The following is a 15,906-nucleotide window of genomic DNA, read 5'->3' as shown; positions in this document are numbered from 1 at the left end:
TGACTCCTACTGCTTGAGTCTTTAGTGACCTAAGATTCTTCTTGTCACTACTAAAACTTGCAGCGAGGATATATTAGAGTTAATTTCTCCAAGAAAATGTCAGCCTTGAGAAACTCTCCCTCTGGGTATGAGATGTGCTCCTCCCAGGCAGACACTGGGAACCATTCCAAGGAGCTCACCAAACCAATCTTGTGGAAGACACACCCCAAAGCCCTGCTACAAGCAGGAGGAAAAAGGCCTCCAGGCCCCTCATTAAGCAAAAGCATTGCCCAAGAGAAGGGGTGAAGACACAGGGTGATGCGGCTAACAGTCAGATAAACCCCAAAGGGAAGGAAGGAGGCCCCAGAGGGTATGTGGGGCCTGCTCACCTCGGTGTAGTTGATCTTCTCACCATTGAACATCCGCTCCCGGGCGGCCTCCACACCCCTGGACTTGGCCTAGGAAGAGACGATACTGAGGCCTGGTCCCACCCACACTGGCCACCCCAAGTGTCAGCCCCCAAACACAAGGCTTGGTGCTGTCCCCAATGAGACAGACAGATGGCTGCTGTCTGGTTCCCTCTCCCACTGTCTGGGAAGGGTCTACTCAGACATCAGTCACTGGGGTCCCTGGGATGCTGCTTAGAACCTAAGCCAGGGACAGGTGCCTCACCAGCACAGAGGAGGTCACCGAGGTCTAATGAGAGAAAGAACTCAAGATACTCAAGGTCCTGGGGACTCCCAGGAGCCCAGCTCACCCACCCTGTCGGTTACCAGTTACGCCTCCCCAAGCAGAACATTACCAGGTCCACCAGCATCCGCATCACGTCTTCTGTCACCAGGTTCTTGGAGTAATCCACCAGGATATGCCCATGGTTGGTGTTGAGGGTCAAGCTGCAGAAAGATGGAGATGCTGCTGACCACACCCTGGTCTCCCTAGTGGGGAGCCATGCCCTAAGCAGGAGCTGTTCCCAGAAGAAACATCCTCTCTGACCCACGCCCCACAAGGGCCGCGGCCACCCAGCACAGTGGTGGTGTCTGTCACCTGCTGGCCCACCAGGATGATCTGCAACAGCAGCACAGAGAAAGAAGCCATCCTCACAGACCCTAGATGCAGGCAGACCCTGGATGAGGAGCCCGGACTGAAGCGGGGGACCACCCCCTCCCAGGGCTTCCACTTTCTGCCGTAAGTTACTCAGGCACCCATCCAGATGACAGGGATGGCCACTGGGACGTCTAGCCCGGAGCCACAGTCGCTCCCCGCCCCCCCTTCACCAGCATCAGTGATCAGAGCTCCGTTGGCCGCACTCCCGCCCATGATTTCCTCCAACACTCCTTCCCACTTGCCGGTCGTGCACAGGTCTTTTCTGCAGGAATCACGCCCGACGTCTCCACCCTTCCACCCAGCTCCCTCAAACCCCCCCCCCGCCCGGGCTGCCCGCCCTGCAGACGGTCCCAAGCCCATGTGGCCAGGAGCGGATGGAAAGGGACAGCCCTTTCCCGCTTGCTGCGTCAGCCAGGGCCTCTCTTCACAACTGCTAAAGGAGCCCCCGCTCAAATGGCCGGAGCTGCAGGGGGAGGGGGAGGGGAAATGTCCCCATGGAGGGGCCCGTTTTTCCTCATAACAAAGCAGACCCGGCGCCGAGACTCCCGGCGAGGCCGCAAGCCCCCAGGAACGCACTCCAAGGAGACTCCAAGGACGAAGTGCGGCCTCGGCCTGGGCCCCAGTCCGTGGCCTGGAGGTCGGGAACTGGGGTCCCCGGGCACCGCTGCCCCCGCCTCCAGACCCCAGCCCCGCGTGCCCGGCTCCGGGCGCCGCGCGTGGCAGCCCCCGCCTCCGACCCGCCCGCACCTGAAGTGGTTGAAGCGGTCCTTGTTGGCATCGAAGAGGCGGCGCAGGTTCAGCTCGGAGCCGTGCTCGCGGTACCATTGCTGCAGCTTCTGGAACTGGGGGTCCCGGGTGAGAGCGGCCATGGCGGGACTAGAAGGTACACTGACTTAGACGCGCGCAGAGGAGGAAGGAGAGCCGGCAGCGCACGGCAAGCGAGGCGCGGGGGCGCGCGGCGGCCTTTATGGCGCAGGCGCCCGGCCCGGCCCCACCCCTGGGCCCCGGCCCCGCCCCCGACCCGCTCCCCGATACCCAGGGCGGGTGCCCGCTGAGCGACCTTGCCCGCGGCCGCCGATCTGGGGCCTCAGCTCCTCTCTCCCTACCTCTTGCGCCGCCGCTTTGCTGGCCTCTGCCCGGAAGTGGCAGTGGGGAGGGTGGGCAGAGCCCGGGGATCACTGGAGCCCAGGAGTTAGAGGCTGCAGAGAGCTACCATCGCGCTACTGCACTCCCTGTGCACTGGTCGGCTTCATTCATTCATTCATTCATTCATTCGACAAAACTCTATAGATCGAACACCTTCCACGTTACAGGCAGTGTTCCAGGCGCTGTGGATACATATGTGCCAAATAAGCAAGTACAACAGATGATGTATGTCAGGTGCTGGTAATGGCTATTGAGGAAAACCAAGATGAAAAGGGTGCTGAGAATCGGGGTTGCAATTAAGAAAAAACTGACTAGGCCGGGCGCGGCGGCTCACGCCTGTAATCCCATCACTTTGGGAGGCCGAGGCAGGCAGATCACGTGAGGCCAGGAGTTCGAGACCAGACTGGCCAACCTGGTTAAACCTCGTCTCTACTAAAAAAAAAAAAAAAAAAATGCAAAAATTAGCTGGGACTGGTGGCACGTGCCTGTAATCCCAGCTAACTCAGGAGGCTGAGGCAGGATAATCACTTGAACCTGGGAGGTGAAAACTGCAGTAAGCCACTGTACTCCAGCCTGGGCGGCAGAGCAAGACTCCGTCTCAAAAAAAAAAAGATGAGGTCAGAGAGCAAAAGGGAGGCAACAAGATCACACAAGACCTTGTAAGTCATTGTAAGAATTCTGGGGCTGGGCACTCCTGCCTATAATCCCAGCACTTTGGGAAGTGGGATATCTTGACGCCAGGAGTTCAAGCCGAGCCTGGGCAAGATAGCAAAACACTGCTTCTAAAATACTAAAAATAAATTAGCGGGGCATGTGGTGGTGCACATCTGTAGAGCCCCAGCTACTCAGGAGGCCAAGGCAGGAGGATCACTTGAGTCCAGGAGTTCGAGGCTGCAGTGATTACCACTGTACTCCAGCTTGGGTGACACAGCAACACCTTGTCTAAAAGAAAAAAAAGAAAAGAAAAGAAAATAGGGAAAGGCCGACAACAAAAGAAATAAGTGGTCACTGAGGGGTCACAGGACTTTCCAGGGAACAGCCCTGTCCACATGGCCCTTCTCTAAGAACTGTCAACTCTAAGATTTCGCTGAGCTTCCACACCTAGCACAACCCTGGTAGTGCTGAACAGTATCTGCTCTACTGGAGTTCTTTTTTTGTTTGTTTGAGACGGAGTCTCGCTCTGTCACCAGGCTGGAGTGCAGTGGCGTGATCTTGGCTCACTGCAACCTCCGCCTCCCTGGTTCAAGCGATTCTCCTGCCTCAGTCTCCTGAGTAGCTGGGACTACAGGCGCATGCCACCACACCCAACTAATTTTTGTATTTTTAGTAGAAACGGAGTTTCACCATGTTGCCCAGGATGGTCTCGATCTCTTGACGTTGTTATCTGCCCGCCTCGGCCTCCCAAAGTGCTGGGATTACAGGCGTGAGCCACCACGCCTGGCCTCTACTGGGGTTCTGAGAAACACTCCAATCAGGGTTTTCTAAGCCAGTTACTCATCTACACAGAAGAGATTTCCCACCCCAAATCCAGTGTTTCAGAACAAAACCTCAACCAACAGGAAGGCGAGTCTCAGTAGCCACTGCCTGATTATCACTTACCCTGTGATTCCTCAGATGACTCTAGCCCAAAAGTAACCACTGACTCCCTCTGACTCCTGTTTTTTTTTTTTTGAGACAGGGTCTCACTCTGTCACACCGAGGTTGGAGTGCAGTGACACGATCTTGTCTCGCTACAGCCTCTGCCTCCCAGGCTCAAGCGATCTTCTCACCTCAGCCTTCTGAGTAGCCAGGACTACAGGTGCGCGCCACCATGCCCGGCTAATTTTTTTCTTGTAGAGACAAGCTTTGTTACTTTTTGTACAGACGAGGTTTCATCATATTGCCCAGGCTGATCTCGAATCCTTGGGTGCAAGTGATCTGGCTGCCTTGACTTCCCAAAGTGCTGGCATTACAGGCATGAAGCACTGCGCCTGGCCACTGAGATTGCCTCTTTCTAGTAGGTTATTTTGGTGACCAGATGGACAGCTGTTGTTCTTTGTCTAAAACCATCCTTTCCCACCCTTATGTTTCTTCCCCTGCCTGAATCTATCAGAGATGAGCACATAACTTATGCCAGTTAAACAGGGTCCTTTCCCAGGGCCCTGCAGCCAGCAGCAGAAAGTCTCTGCTTTTTATGGTATTAAGCTGCCTGTCAGAAAGGACAGACCTGAGCTCTAGTCCCTGGTCTCGAGGAAATTAATGAAAAGAATGACCCCCAGAGAGATGTCAGAGTGAACCTCACAGTGCCCAGGTTCCTGGGGCCAGGCCACCACTGCCTGCAGCTAGAATGTAAACCAACGATTCCCTTCAGTGTCTGTTTGGAGTTCAGTTGTCATTTACAACTCCAAGTCTTTCCAAAGATGTTATGGGTGTTCACCTGTCCACTGCCACAGTCTTGTCCAGTGTCCTCTCCCGACCACCAGGAACCCTAGAAACAGTTTGGGTATTGCGGAAGAGGCAGGAGGTGAGGCCTCTGATGATTGCCATTTCAAAGGTTTCCCCTGCCTTCTAACCTTCCATAATGTACACCTCTGCAATTTGGCCTCTGTGATTCCCAGAAGCTTCAGCTATTCCAGATTTCACATTTACTTTGAAACTCCAGTTACATGGATTTCCTTTTTTTCTTCTTTTTTTTTGAGACGAAGTTTCAGTCTTGTTGCCCAGGCTAGAGTGCAATGGCACAATGTTGGCTCACTGCAACCTCTGCCTCCCTGCAACCTCCACCTCCCAGGTTCAAGCAGTTCTCTTGCCTCAGGCTCCCTAGTAGCTGGGATTACAGGTGCCCGCCACCTCGCCAGGCTAATTTTTTGTTGTTGTTGTTTTTTGAGACGGAGCCTCCCTCTATCACCAGGCCAGAGTGCAGTGGCACCATCTCGGCTCACTGCAACCTCTGACTCCCTGGTTCAAGCAATTCTCCTGCTTCAGCCTCCCGAGTAGCTGAGATTACAGGCATGCACCACCACGTCCAGCTAATTTTTGTATTTTTAGTAGAGATGGGGTTTCACTATGTTGACGAGGATGGTCTCGATCTCCTGACCTCATGATCCGTCTGCCTCGGCCTCCCAAAGTGCTGGGATTACAGGCATGAGCCACTGCGCCCGGCCTAATTTTTGTATTTTTAGTAAAGATGGGGTTTCACCATGTTGGCCAGGCTAGTCTCGAACTCCTGACCCAGGGTAATCCACCCACCTCGGCTTCCCAAAGTGCGGGGATTACAGACATGTGCCACCGCGCCCAGCCTGGATTTTCTATGTTAGCAGGAAACTAGGTTCCTATCTGGTGGGCCATAAGTCACAGTGGCTACAGGGAGAAAGCACAGAAAAGTACGAAGAAAGGTCACTACTAATCCAAAGCCATTCATCATCATACTACAATACTACCAACATGGCCACTACTCCAGCCAGATTTACTATGCGCACAGCTCCATGCTAAATCCTTTCCATGGATCCCTCATGGCAGTCCTATGAAGGATACCCTGTTGTCCTCCCCATTTAACAGAGAGGTTAAGAAATGTGAAATGAGTGGCCGGGCGCCGTGGCTCACGCCTGTAATCCCAGCACTTTGGGAGGCCGAGGCGGGTGGATCACAAAGTCAGGAGATCGAGACCATCCTGGATAACACAGTGAAACCCCGTCTCTACTAAAAAAAAAATACAAAAAATTAGCCGGGCGAGATGGCGGGCGCCTGTAGTCCCAGCTACTCGGGAGGCTGAGGCAGGAGAATGGCATGAACCCCGGGGTTTGGAGCCTGCAGTGAGCTGAGATGGCACCACTGCACTCCAGCCTGGGCGACAGCGAGACTCTGTCTCAAAAAAAAAAAAAAAGAAATGTGAAATGAGGCTGGGCGCGGTGGCTCACGCCTGTAATCCCAGCACTTTTGGAGGCTGAGGCGGGTGGATCACGAGGTCAGGAGTTTGAGACCAGGCTGAGCAACATGGTGAAACTCCGTCTCTACTAAAAATACAAAAAAATTAGCCAAACGTGGTGGCGGGCACCTGTAATCCCAGCTACTTGGGAGGCTGAGGCAGGAGAATGGCGTGAACCTGGGAGGCGGAGCTTACAGCGAACTGAATCATGCCACTGCACTCCAGCCTGGGCGAGAGCGAGACTCTGTCCCACAAAAAAAAGAAAAGAAAGAAATGTGAAACAAGGCCGGGTACGTGGCTCACACCTGTAATCCCAACACTTTGGGAGGCCGAGGCGGGCGGATCACTTGAAGCCAGGAGTTTGAGACCAGTCTGGCCACCATGGTGAAACCCTGTCTCTACTAAAATTACAAAAATTAGCTGGGCGTGGTGGCGGACACTTGTAATCCCAGCTACTCGGGAGGCTGAGGCAGGAGAATCACTTGAACCCGGGTGGCGGAGGTTGCAGTGAGCCGAGATCATGCCACTGCACTCCAGCCTGGGTCACAGAGTGACACCCTGTCTCAAAAAAGAAAAAAAGAAAGAAAGAAAGAAATGTGAAACAAGCCACTCTGCTCTTAGCTAGAGAATCAACCCAGGCTGCCTGGTTCCTTTCTGAGCCCTGTGCTGCCTGCCAGTTCCTCTTCAGTCCTAGGAAAAAGGTGGAGGTAAAGTGCAGGAACAGGCAATCCCTTTCTCCACTCTTCATCATCCCAGTTATGTTTTATTAGTTGAAACAGGGTCTCGCTCTGTCACCCAGGCTGGAGTGCAGTGGCATGACCATAGCTCACTGCAGCCTTGAACTCTGGGCTCAAGCAATTCTCTCACCTCAGTCTCCTGAGTAGCTAGAACTACAGGCACAGCCACCCTGTCCCGGCTAATTTTCTTATTATTATTTGTAGAGACTGAGTCGCACTATGTTGCCCAGGCTGGTCTCAAATTCCTGGCCTCAAGAGATCTTCCTGCCTCAGCCTCCCAAAGTGTTGGGATTACAGGTGTGCGTCACTGTGCCTGGCCATTTTATATTCTGTTGTTTACCACCGTCACTACAATCACTACCATATGCTGAGCCAAGTCCTGCCAATCGCAGAGCTTAGGGCTCAGAATCCCCAGGATCCTGGGGGGCAGTGAAGCTGGGAGGGGTCATGCCCCCAGGCCAGGGACTGACCAAGGAGAATCGAAAGGAAACCTAGCCCAGAAATTCCAAGAGAGCATGCTGCAGAGACGGACACCTTCACGTGCCCCCAGCAAGATGATCTGCCTTGAGAGAGGAGCGGACCAGAGGGTACACCTGACAGCAGAGGCAAGTTAGGAAGTCCGGGGACAGTCCTAACTCTGGATAGCAAAGATTTAATTTCAAGCATAAGGCAGCCCTGGAAAAGCAATTGACTGCCACTGAGTATTGATGAAGCTAGCACTTACTGCAGGCTGTGGCGGGCACAGTTCCAAACAAGAGCCCCGTTCTAAAGATGGGGGAACTGAGGTATCGGCATTTAGACATCACAGACCTTACTTCACGGCCGCTGGACAGGGGTCAGGCAGGCCCTGGAGCACAGGTGGTCATGGGAGTGAAGGCAGAGGGACTGGGGCAGGGGATTGGTGGGGTGGTCAGTTCTGGGGCCGAAGCTGAAGGAGTCGGGAGCTGGGCGTGGCGTTTCCACGCCGATGGATTTTAGACAGCTGTTCCGGGGAGGAGGCGAGCCCACCGAGGATGCTGAGTCATGTTGACCGGCGAAGGCGAGGGGGCCACGCCTCTGGGGCTCCGTGGAGCTACCGGGGTTGGCTCATTGTATCCGGGGAGGCCACGGAGCAGGTGTAGGAGGGGTTGAACGCAGGCGCGGATGGGGTGGGGTAATGCGCACGCGTGTGCGTGTGGGCCAGCACGTCCGGGTGGGCAGGGCGCGCGCTTGTGCGCATGTCCCCGCGCAGGGTAGGGCGCTGGGGTGTGGAGACTGAGCCGTGCAGACACCCGGGTCCTCACGTCTGGGATGGACGTGGTGAGTGCACGTGCGCACGCGCTGCGTAGGGGCGGCTGTGCGCATGCGCACATCGGGAGTGGTGCTTGGAGGGGCCACCTCCTCACCGCGCCCGCAAGAGGCTGGGGGCTTGTCCCCGGTGTTGGCCGTACCCTGCGCGACCCAGTCTTGTCGTTTCGGGGCTTCGTTACCAGAGCCCCGTGAATCCTTTGCTAGATGCTTAAAAACATTTTCCCCATTGTACATAGATGTTTCCACGAGAATAAAAAGCTTTACATTTATTTGAGGCCTGCTTGGGCCTATCCGCAGCTCCACCGTAGTGCTAATCCCCTCCCAGTCCTGGGACAGCCCCGGTGATGTATTTAATAGTATTCTTTTAGCCCAACGCGAGAGTGTTTTCGTCTGGTTGTTTTTGTTTTTCGTTGTTAGAGACAGTCTCGCTATATTACCCAGGCTGGAGTGCAGTGGCAAGATCTCGGCTCACTGCAGTCTTGAACTCCTGGGCTCAAGTGATCCTCCCACCTTGGCCTCCCAAAGTGCTGGAATTACAGGTATGAGCCACCGCACCCAGCCTCTAGTTCTATTTTTTTGCTCAGTATTAGAATTCGTAAGTTCTGGCCCCAGCAACTCGTCCTTTCATCTGTCTCAAGTTGCACTGTGGTGGTCACAGGAGCTGTCCTGCACCTTGCACATGTGGCCATGAACAAGACTTGCTCCTTGCTCTCATGGGGCCTTCATTGCAGTGAGACACAAATGCAAACACAAAATTCCAGAAGAGTGCTAAGTGCTATCATGAGAAACGAAGCCAGGCTGGAAGATGGGCTCTGACCCCAGAAAACCGATGGAGAGACCCAAGCAGCCTTGGGAGCAACAGGTAGGCAAGTTGGAGGACACATGGCAAGGCTACTTGGAAGTAGGGGAGAGTGCATGGGAAACCCTGAGGCTGTGGGGGGAGAGGCAGGAGCCAGGTGAAGTCCAGGTAGATGGCAGTGGAGATGTAAGAACATGGTGGAATTTTTTTTTTTTTTTTTTGAGACGGAGTCTTGCTCTGTTGCCCAGGGTGGAGTGCAATGGTGAGATCTCAGCTCACTGCAACTTCCACCTCCCAGGTTCAAGCGATTCTCCTGCCTCAGCTTCCTGATAGCTGGGATTATAGGCACCCGCCACCATGCCCAGCTAATTTTTTTTTTTTTTTTTTTTTTGAGACGGAGTCTCGCTCTGTCGCCCAGGCTAGAGTGCAGTGGCGCAATCTCGGCTCACTGCAAGCTCCGCCTCCCGGGTTCACGCCATTCTCCTGCCTCAGCCTCTCCGAGTAGCTGGGACTACAGGCGCCCGCCACCGCGCCCGGCTAATTTTTTGTATTTTTTTTAGTAGAGACGGGGTTTCACCGTGGTCTCGATCTCCTGACCTCGTGATCCGCCCGCCTCGGCCTCCCAAAGTGCTGGGATTACAAGCGTGAGCCACCGCGCCCGGCCTAATTTTTGTATTTTTTAGGAGAGACGGGTTTTCACCATGTTGGTCAGGCTAGTCTCGAACTCCTGACCGCGGGTGATTCGCCCGCCTCAGCTTCCCAAAGTGCTGGGATTACAGGCGTGAGTCACCTAGCCTGGCCAGAACATGGTGGAATTTGAGTGTGCTTGGGAATACACTTAAAGGACTTGCTGATTAGTTGAATGAGGAAAAGAATGAAGAATATCTTCTGGGATTTCAGCCTGAGCAACTGGGTTGCTGGTGGATGGTGGTTCTCTTATCAAGGACGGAGAAGATGGGTTGTCTCCCCTAAAATACTGAGTTTTAAAGGCAGGGACTGTATCTTTGCAGTCCTGGCTCCTAGCAAGGGCCTAGCCCTTATGTGACATTCGTGAATGTTGAATGTGACATGCCTGAAACAATCCTTCTCCCTCACCTAGGCCCACATCTCCAAGTCAATATTCCAGTACAAGCAACATCCAGTCCCCTCACTGACACACACAGGCCTGGGCCCAGGAGCTCACCCCTGTGCTGTAAGGCTAGGTACATGTGTTATTTCCAGAGTCTACCCTTGGAGGTGCCTCAGACTCCTGGGTACCTGTCGCTGGGAGGTAGCCGGACATGCTGTCCACATCCACATACATGCCTTTGGGCAGTAGAGAAGCTGATCACTGGGAAGGTTTATTTCCTGTCTCCACAACAGGAGCCAGGTCACAGCAGTGGCCACACAGTGCACAAAAGGCCATCCCCTCACAGCCGCATGGTTGGCATGCAGCATCTCAGCCTCCAAACTGGAAGCCCCCCATCCAAGGAGCCCCCAGGTGGGAAAGGAAGGTCACAAGCCTCCCAAGCACCTCAGATGCCTGCGCATCGTCCCCCATTTCTCAGATGGGCCGAGGCCTGTGAAGCCCTTGCAGTAGTAGCTCAGGTGTGGCATCTGCTCAGCTTCCCTCCCCACTCATTCACACACAGCCAGAGCTACGGGACTCCTGCCCTCTGGCCTCCAGCACTGCTGTGAATCAGAACTAGTCAAGAGAACTGGGTGCTTGTGTTAAATGAGAACACTCTTGAATAAAATATGGGCTTTTTTTTTTTTTTTTTAAGAGATGGGGTCTCACTATGTTGCCGAGGCTGGTCTTGGAACTCCTGGCCTCAAGCAATCCTCCCAGGTCAGCCTGCCAAATTGCTGGGATTACAGGCGTGAGCCAGCACACCCAGCCCCTGCTTTTTAATATGAACTTCCAGTGTATTCTTGAGCACTCTCAGGCAACATGGCTGTTACTAAACAACTTTGTCCTGAGGTACATTTGGAAGGCTCTGGGACTTCGTCCCCATGCTGAACTTCAGGGCACCTTGGCAGAAAGAAGAGTGGTTCCTACACCAGCAGCTTATATATTCATGCCCACATTACTCCATTTTCTTCAGGTCATCAAAAAAGGTTCCACTGAGGTGCTATCTTTCTGTAAATGAAAATGAGTTGAAATGTTCCTGTGACCTGCCCTCCATTTGTGGTTCTCATGATACTATCTTCCTTCTGCTTAACAGGATGGCATCATCCAGTGAGACAGGTCCTGTTTTTTTTTTTTTTTTTTTCTCTTTTTTGAGACAGAGTCTCACTTGTTGCCCAGGCTGGAGTGCAGTGGAGCAGTCTTGGCTCACTGCAACCTCTGCCTCCTGGGTGCAAGCAGTTCTCCTGCCTCGGCTTTCCGAGTAGCTGGGATTACAGGTACCTGCGACCACACCACCTAATTTTTTATATTTTTAGTAGAGATGGGGTTTCACCATGTTGGGCAGGCTGGTCTTGAACTCCTGACCTCATGATCTACTGCCTCAGCCTCCCAAAGTGGTGGGATTACAGGCGTTAGCCACAGTGCCTGGCCTGTTTTTTTTTTTTTTTTTGGAGACAGTCTCGTTCTGTCACCAGGCTGGAGTGCAGTGGCACAATCTCGGCTCACTGCAACCTCTGACTTCCTGGTTCAAGCGATTCTTCTGCCTCAGCCTCCTGAGTAGCTGGGATTACAGGCACACGCCACCATGCCCAACTTTTTGTATTTTTAGTAGAGATGGGGTTTCACCATGTTGGCCAGGATGGTCTCAATCTCCCGGCCTTGTGGTCCACCTGCCTCAGCCACCTAAAGTTCTGGGATTACAGGTGTGAGCCACTGCGGCCGGCAGAGACAGTTCCTTCTTATCCCTGTGAGGCACAGTATCTCTGCCATAGATTGGGTTCCTGGTTTGGGGAGAGGGTAAAACAAGCCCTCATTCTTGGGTCCCCTCATTGGACAAGCTGGCTGGGCAAGTCACAGCATCCCAACCCAGACAGCTTGCACCCTTGCAGAGGACGTCTCCTTCACTACTGCACTGGCTCCCCCTGCACCGGGGCCTAAACCAGCTTGGGCCTTAGGGAAGCCAATAGGGGAGGTGTAGCTGCTTGTTCTCCCCTGCTGCCCATCCACTTCAGCTCACCGTAATATCCCAAGTGGTCTTCCCCTTGCTAGAATCAGAGGACAGGCTGACCTAAAAACCAACTCAGTGTGCAGCTTTTCAAAGCAATGAATCAGGCAGGGCTTTTGACATAATGTCCTCTGCAGTTCATTTTAAACAAGGATACAAAGTATTATTAAATGTATATTTTTAATAAAGCCAATAGTTATTTTACTTATAGGAGCTTTAAAAGATACAAAATGTAGAGTTCCAGTTTGGAAGCATTGTAACTATACACACAATGTCCTGCTGATGCCCTAGCAAGACAGCCACGCCCAACCATGCAAAGGACACACACGTTCACACACGCACACACATGCGCTTTGGCGAGACCCCTCTGCCAAGCGCAGCACCTGGAATTACCAGTGTTCAGAGCAAGGCGGTGCCGGGAACACAGCACCTACATGGAGACCACACAAACGGCTTCACACAGTCTCACAGCCCATGGAGATGCAATTAGAAAATGTCTTCCTTAATAGAGAAAAACAAACTGGAAAGTGACAATTAGCGACGTCACCTGTGCTGGGGCATCAAGGATTGACCTCTGTCCAAGGTGAGGCCTTTGCAGAGGCACTATTAAAACAAGAGTACTTCAGTATAATAGAACTCGAAATACAGGGTACTGTGGACACATTACTGAAGGAAATAGAAAACTATCTTACAAGTAGAACAGCCATAGACAACTTTAACAGAGATTAGTGTGAACACTGTGACAGCTAACACAGACAAGAGCCACGCAGGGTTGGTGCAAAGCACGTGCCTGAAAATGTCTATATACAAAACAGTTCTTTGTAAACATGGTGAGGTGAATGCTCAGAACCACGGCAAAAGATCATAAATACAGGCAGCAATGCATCCCCACACAGCACAAAAGACAACACAACACCTGAGGCCTGGGAAGAGCCTGACAACACAGTACTAAAAACTCAGGTGGCTGGGCTCAGACACCCTACGGGTCCTCTCGAATTAGTGTGTGTGTGTGTTTACATACATATATATATATTTTTTTTATTCTTTTTTTTTTTTTCTTTTTGAGACGGAATCTCGCTCTGTCACCCAGGCTGGAGTGCAGTGGCACAATCTCAGCTCACTGCAACCTCTGCCTCCCGGGTTCAAGCGATTCTTCTGCCTCAGCCTCCCGAGTAGCTGGGACTACAGGCGCACGCTACCACGCCTGGCTAATTTTTGTATTTTTAGTAGAGATGGGGTTTCACCATATTGGCCAGACTAGTCTCGAACTCCTGACCTTGTGATTCGCCCACCTTGGTCTCCCAACGTGCTGGGATTACAGGCGTGAGCCACCGCGCCCGGCCTCTTTTTTGGTATTTTTATATATAAATTTACTTATATCTGTAGAAAAACGAGAACATAAATGTGTTATTACAATCTTTGCTGGAAAAGCTTATATGGAGTTAGAAAGAATAAACCATTTATTAGTAGTTAACATATATTAAAATGGTTTAATGATTTAAGAAAATATAAAAAAAATATTAATACTGTCAAACTTTCATACCAGAAAATATTATGGATTTTTCTCAATTAGACTTTTTCAAAGATGAAATATGAAAAATTTAAATAAGTTTTATATAAAGAACTTTCTGTAACCTCAATTAATATACAGTGGGATATGTCTATTCTATATAGATATATTTATTATTATTTCTCAATTTAAGCACCATTCAATTCTTCTGGATCCATTCTGGCTGGAAAATACCCCTAAATCCACAGGATGTTACCTATTTAATGGCACATGTTAACTGAAAATGAGGTGGATTTTTTTTTTTAAAGAAAAGACCTTAATTTCTATCTACATCTTAATTGGTTTGTCTTCTGAGCCAGCTCACAACGTCAACGCAATTTCTAGTGCAGGTGTCTCTGAGTGCCCCTTGACCACACCCCGAGGATTGTGGCAGTGTCCTGGCCATGTGTGGAAGGATCGAAGGGCAGCAGGTGCAGCCTTGCTCTGCACATGGACAGCAGCCGGCTGGTCCACCGCCACGCACCTTCAGCAGTTTACCTCCGACACAAGTTCCACCATCCTGCTTCCGTAAAGCTGGGAAAGGCCGCAGTCCCTGGGTGCTGCTGGGTGGCGAGGAATTGTCCACCCACAGAAACTCCAGGTGACTGCTTCCAATCACAAATATTCTATATTTTGCCCATTTTGTATAAGCTTAAATAAAGATAGTGTTAAACCTCCAGCCAGTATATCTGTTATCTTAAAATATTCAATGCATTTTAGGCAGGAGATCTTTTAACTAAAAACCTACAGGAAAAAAATAGCTATAAAATACAGTGATTGGTGTGGTCATCACTCAAGGTGTGGAGGAGGGAGGAGAGAGTTTCCGAAAAATGGTCAGTTACGCCCTCAGCTTTCAGGCCTGATGTCTTTCCAACACACAGCAGGACTAAAAACCCAAGAGCTGTGTTTCTTCAAGTGTGGCCGTGGCGCCTGCATCGGAGTCACCTGCGGGGCTTATTAGGCATGCAGGTTCCCTAGCAAGCCCCCAAAGGCCGGACGCCTGTGTCTCCAGCTGGCTCTCCAGGGCTCTGATGCCGCCATCGTTTCAGAAGCCAGGTTTAAAGGCTCAGAGCTGCCAACCACCCTTGTCCCCAAGGAACCCTCCCTGGGATGGGGCGCACTGGTCCTCTGATGGGCTGGTGTCAGCTAGGCAGCCCTGGGGTGGGGACACTCATCCCCACAGCTCTGGGCGGGCAAGCAGGCAGGCTGGCTGGCCTGGGGTCAGTACTGGGGCAGATAGGCTGGCCTGCGCTCACCCTTCCCAGGGAAGGCCTTGAAGCCCTTGGGTGCTGCCTTGTGTGCTGGTGGGGGTGGGGGCTGTGGTGGGGTCTGCACGTAGGAGAAGGCAGTGGCACTGCAGTCGTTGGTTGCAGCCCACACTGGGGACTGCAGCATCTGCATGGTGTCGTTCCACTGGCTGCCAGGGCTGGTGACTGCATAGAGTGGTGCGCTGGGGCTGGGCAGCGTGCTGGGAAGTGGGGAAGGGTGCTGCCAGGGTGCTTTGGGTGGCCACGTTTTGGTTTTGTTATCCTGAGAGACAAAAGAGAGTTCTTAGTGGCATTTCGGGCAATGTATCATCATTTCCCACCTCCCCGGATCCCTGGCCCTTATTCCCTCCTAGGAAGCCGGGTGAGAGCCCCACTCACTCCTACACCCCTGTCCAACAGAACTTCTTGCAATGATAGCCATGTTCTGTGCCTATACGGTCTAGTATGGTAGCCACTCGCCACATGTGGCTAGTGCAAACTGAGGAAATCATTTTTTTTTTTTTTTTTGAGATGCAGTCTGTCTCTTGCCCAGGCTGGAGTGCAGTGGTGCGATCTGGGCTCACTGCAACCTCCGCCTCCCGGGTTCAAGCAATTCTCCTGTCTCAGCCTTCTGAGTAGCTCAGATTACAAGCGCATGCCACCATGCCTGGCTAATTTTTGTATTTTTAGTAGAGATGGGATTTCACCGTGTTAGCCAGGATAGTCTCGATCTCCTGACCTCGTTCATGATCCACTCGCCTCGGCCTCCCAAAGTGCTGGGATTACAGGCGTCGCCACTGCACCCGGCTGATTCTCTTTAAAAAGTATTTTACAGGCAGTCTTGCTCTGTCACCCAGGCTGGAGTGCAATGGTGCAATCATAGCTTACTGTAATCTCAAATTCCTGGGTTCAAGCCATCCTCCTGCCTCAGCCTCCTGGGCAGCTAGGACTACAGGCATGCCACCATGCCTGGCTAATCTTTTAATTTTTTTGCAGAGACAGTGTCTATATTGCCCGGGCTGGTCACAAACCCCTGGC

General features: G+C 52.3%; 2 protein-coding genes and 1 long non-coding RNA gene across 9 annotated transcripts in view; 1 reads left to right on the top strand and 2 right to left on the bottom strand.

Annotated features, from left to right (window-relative positions):
- Positions 1-7,817, bottom strand: part of GPI (glucose-6-phosphate isomerase) — a 56,348-nt gene extending 48,531 nt beyond the window's left edge. Inside the window, exons 1-5 of one of the 3 annotated variants that reach the window (XM_055238776.2) lie at positions 7,681-7,817; positions 2,190-2,411; positions 1,831-1,959; positions 782-872; positions 369-437 (exon numbers count right to left, since the gene is read on the bottom strand). In XM_055238776.2, coding sequence (XP_055094751.1) covers positions 369-437; positions 782-872; positions 1,831-1,952 — 282 coding nt within the window. In that variant the 5' untranslated portion in view covers positions 1,953-1,959; positions 2,190-2,411; positions 7,681-7,817. Of the gene's footprint in view, positions 1-368; positions 438-781; positions 873-1,830; positions 2,048-2,189; positions 2,412-7,594 lie in introns of those variants that run through there. The other 2 variants (XM_063614066.1, XM_055238777.2) reach the window with 2 other exon arrangements.
- A 373-nt stretch (positions 7,818-8,190) lies between these two features.
- Positions 8,191-14,084, top strand: LOC129460648 (uncharacterized). Its single transcript, XR_008650281.2, has 3 exons — positions 8,191-8,699; positions 8,799-9,022; positions 13,967-14,084. It is a non-coding gene; the product is annotated as an uncharacterized lncRNA (long non-coding RNA).
- GARRE1 (granule associated Rac and RHOG effector 1) overlaps positions 12,234-15,906 on the bottom strand; it is a 101,642-nt gene continuing 97,969 nt past the window's right edge. For all 5 annotated transcript variants that reach the window (XM_055238768.1, XM_055238774.1, XM_055238769.1 and 2 more), the window contains one exon: positions 12,234-15,151. In XM_055238768.1, the coding sequence (XP_055094743.1) occupies positions 14,843-15,151 (309 nt within the window). In that variant the 3' untranslated portion in view covers positions 12,234-14,842. The remainder of the gene's footprint in view (positions 15,152-15,906) is intronic.

This window comes from Symphalangus syndactylus, chromosome 13 (genome assembly GCF_028878055.3).
Source record: "Symphalangus syndactylus isolate Jambi chromosome 13, NHGRI_mSymSyn1-v2.1_pri, whole genome shotgun sequence".
Taxonomy (NCBI): Eukaryota; Metazoa; Chordata; class Mammalia; order Primates; family Hylobatidae; genus Symphalangus; species Symphalangus syndactylus.
This window is presented reverse-complemented; position numbering and strand designations above follow the sequence as displayed.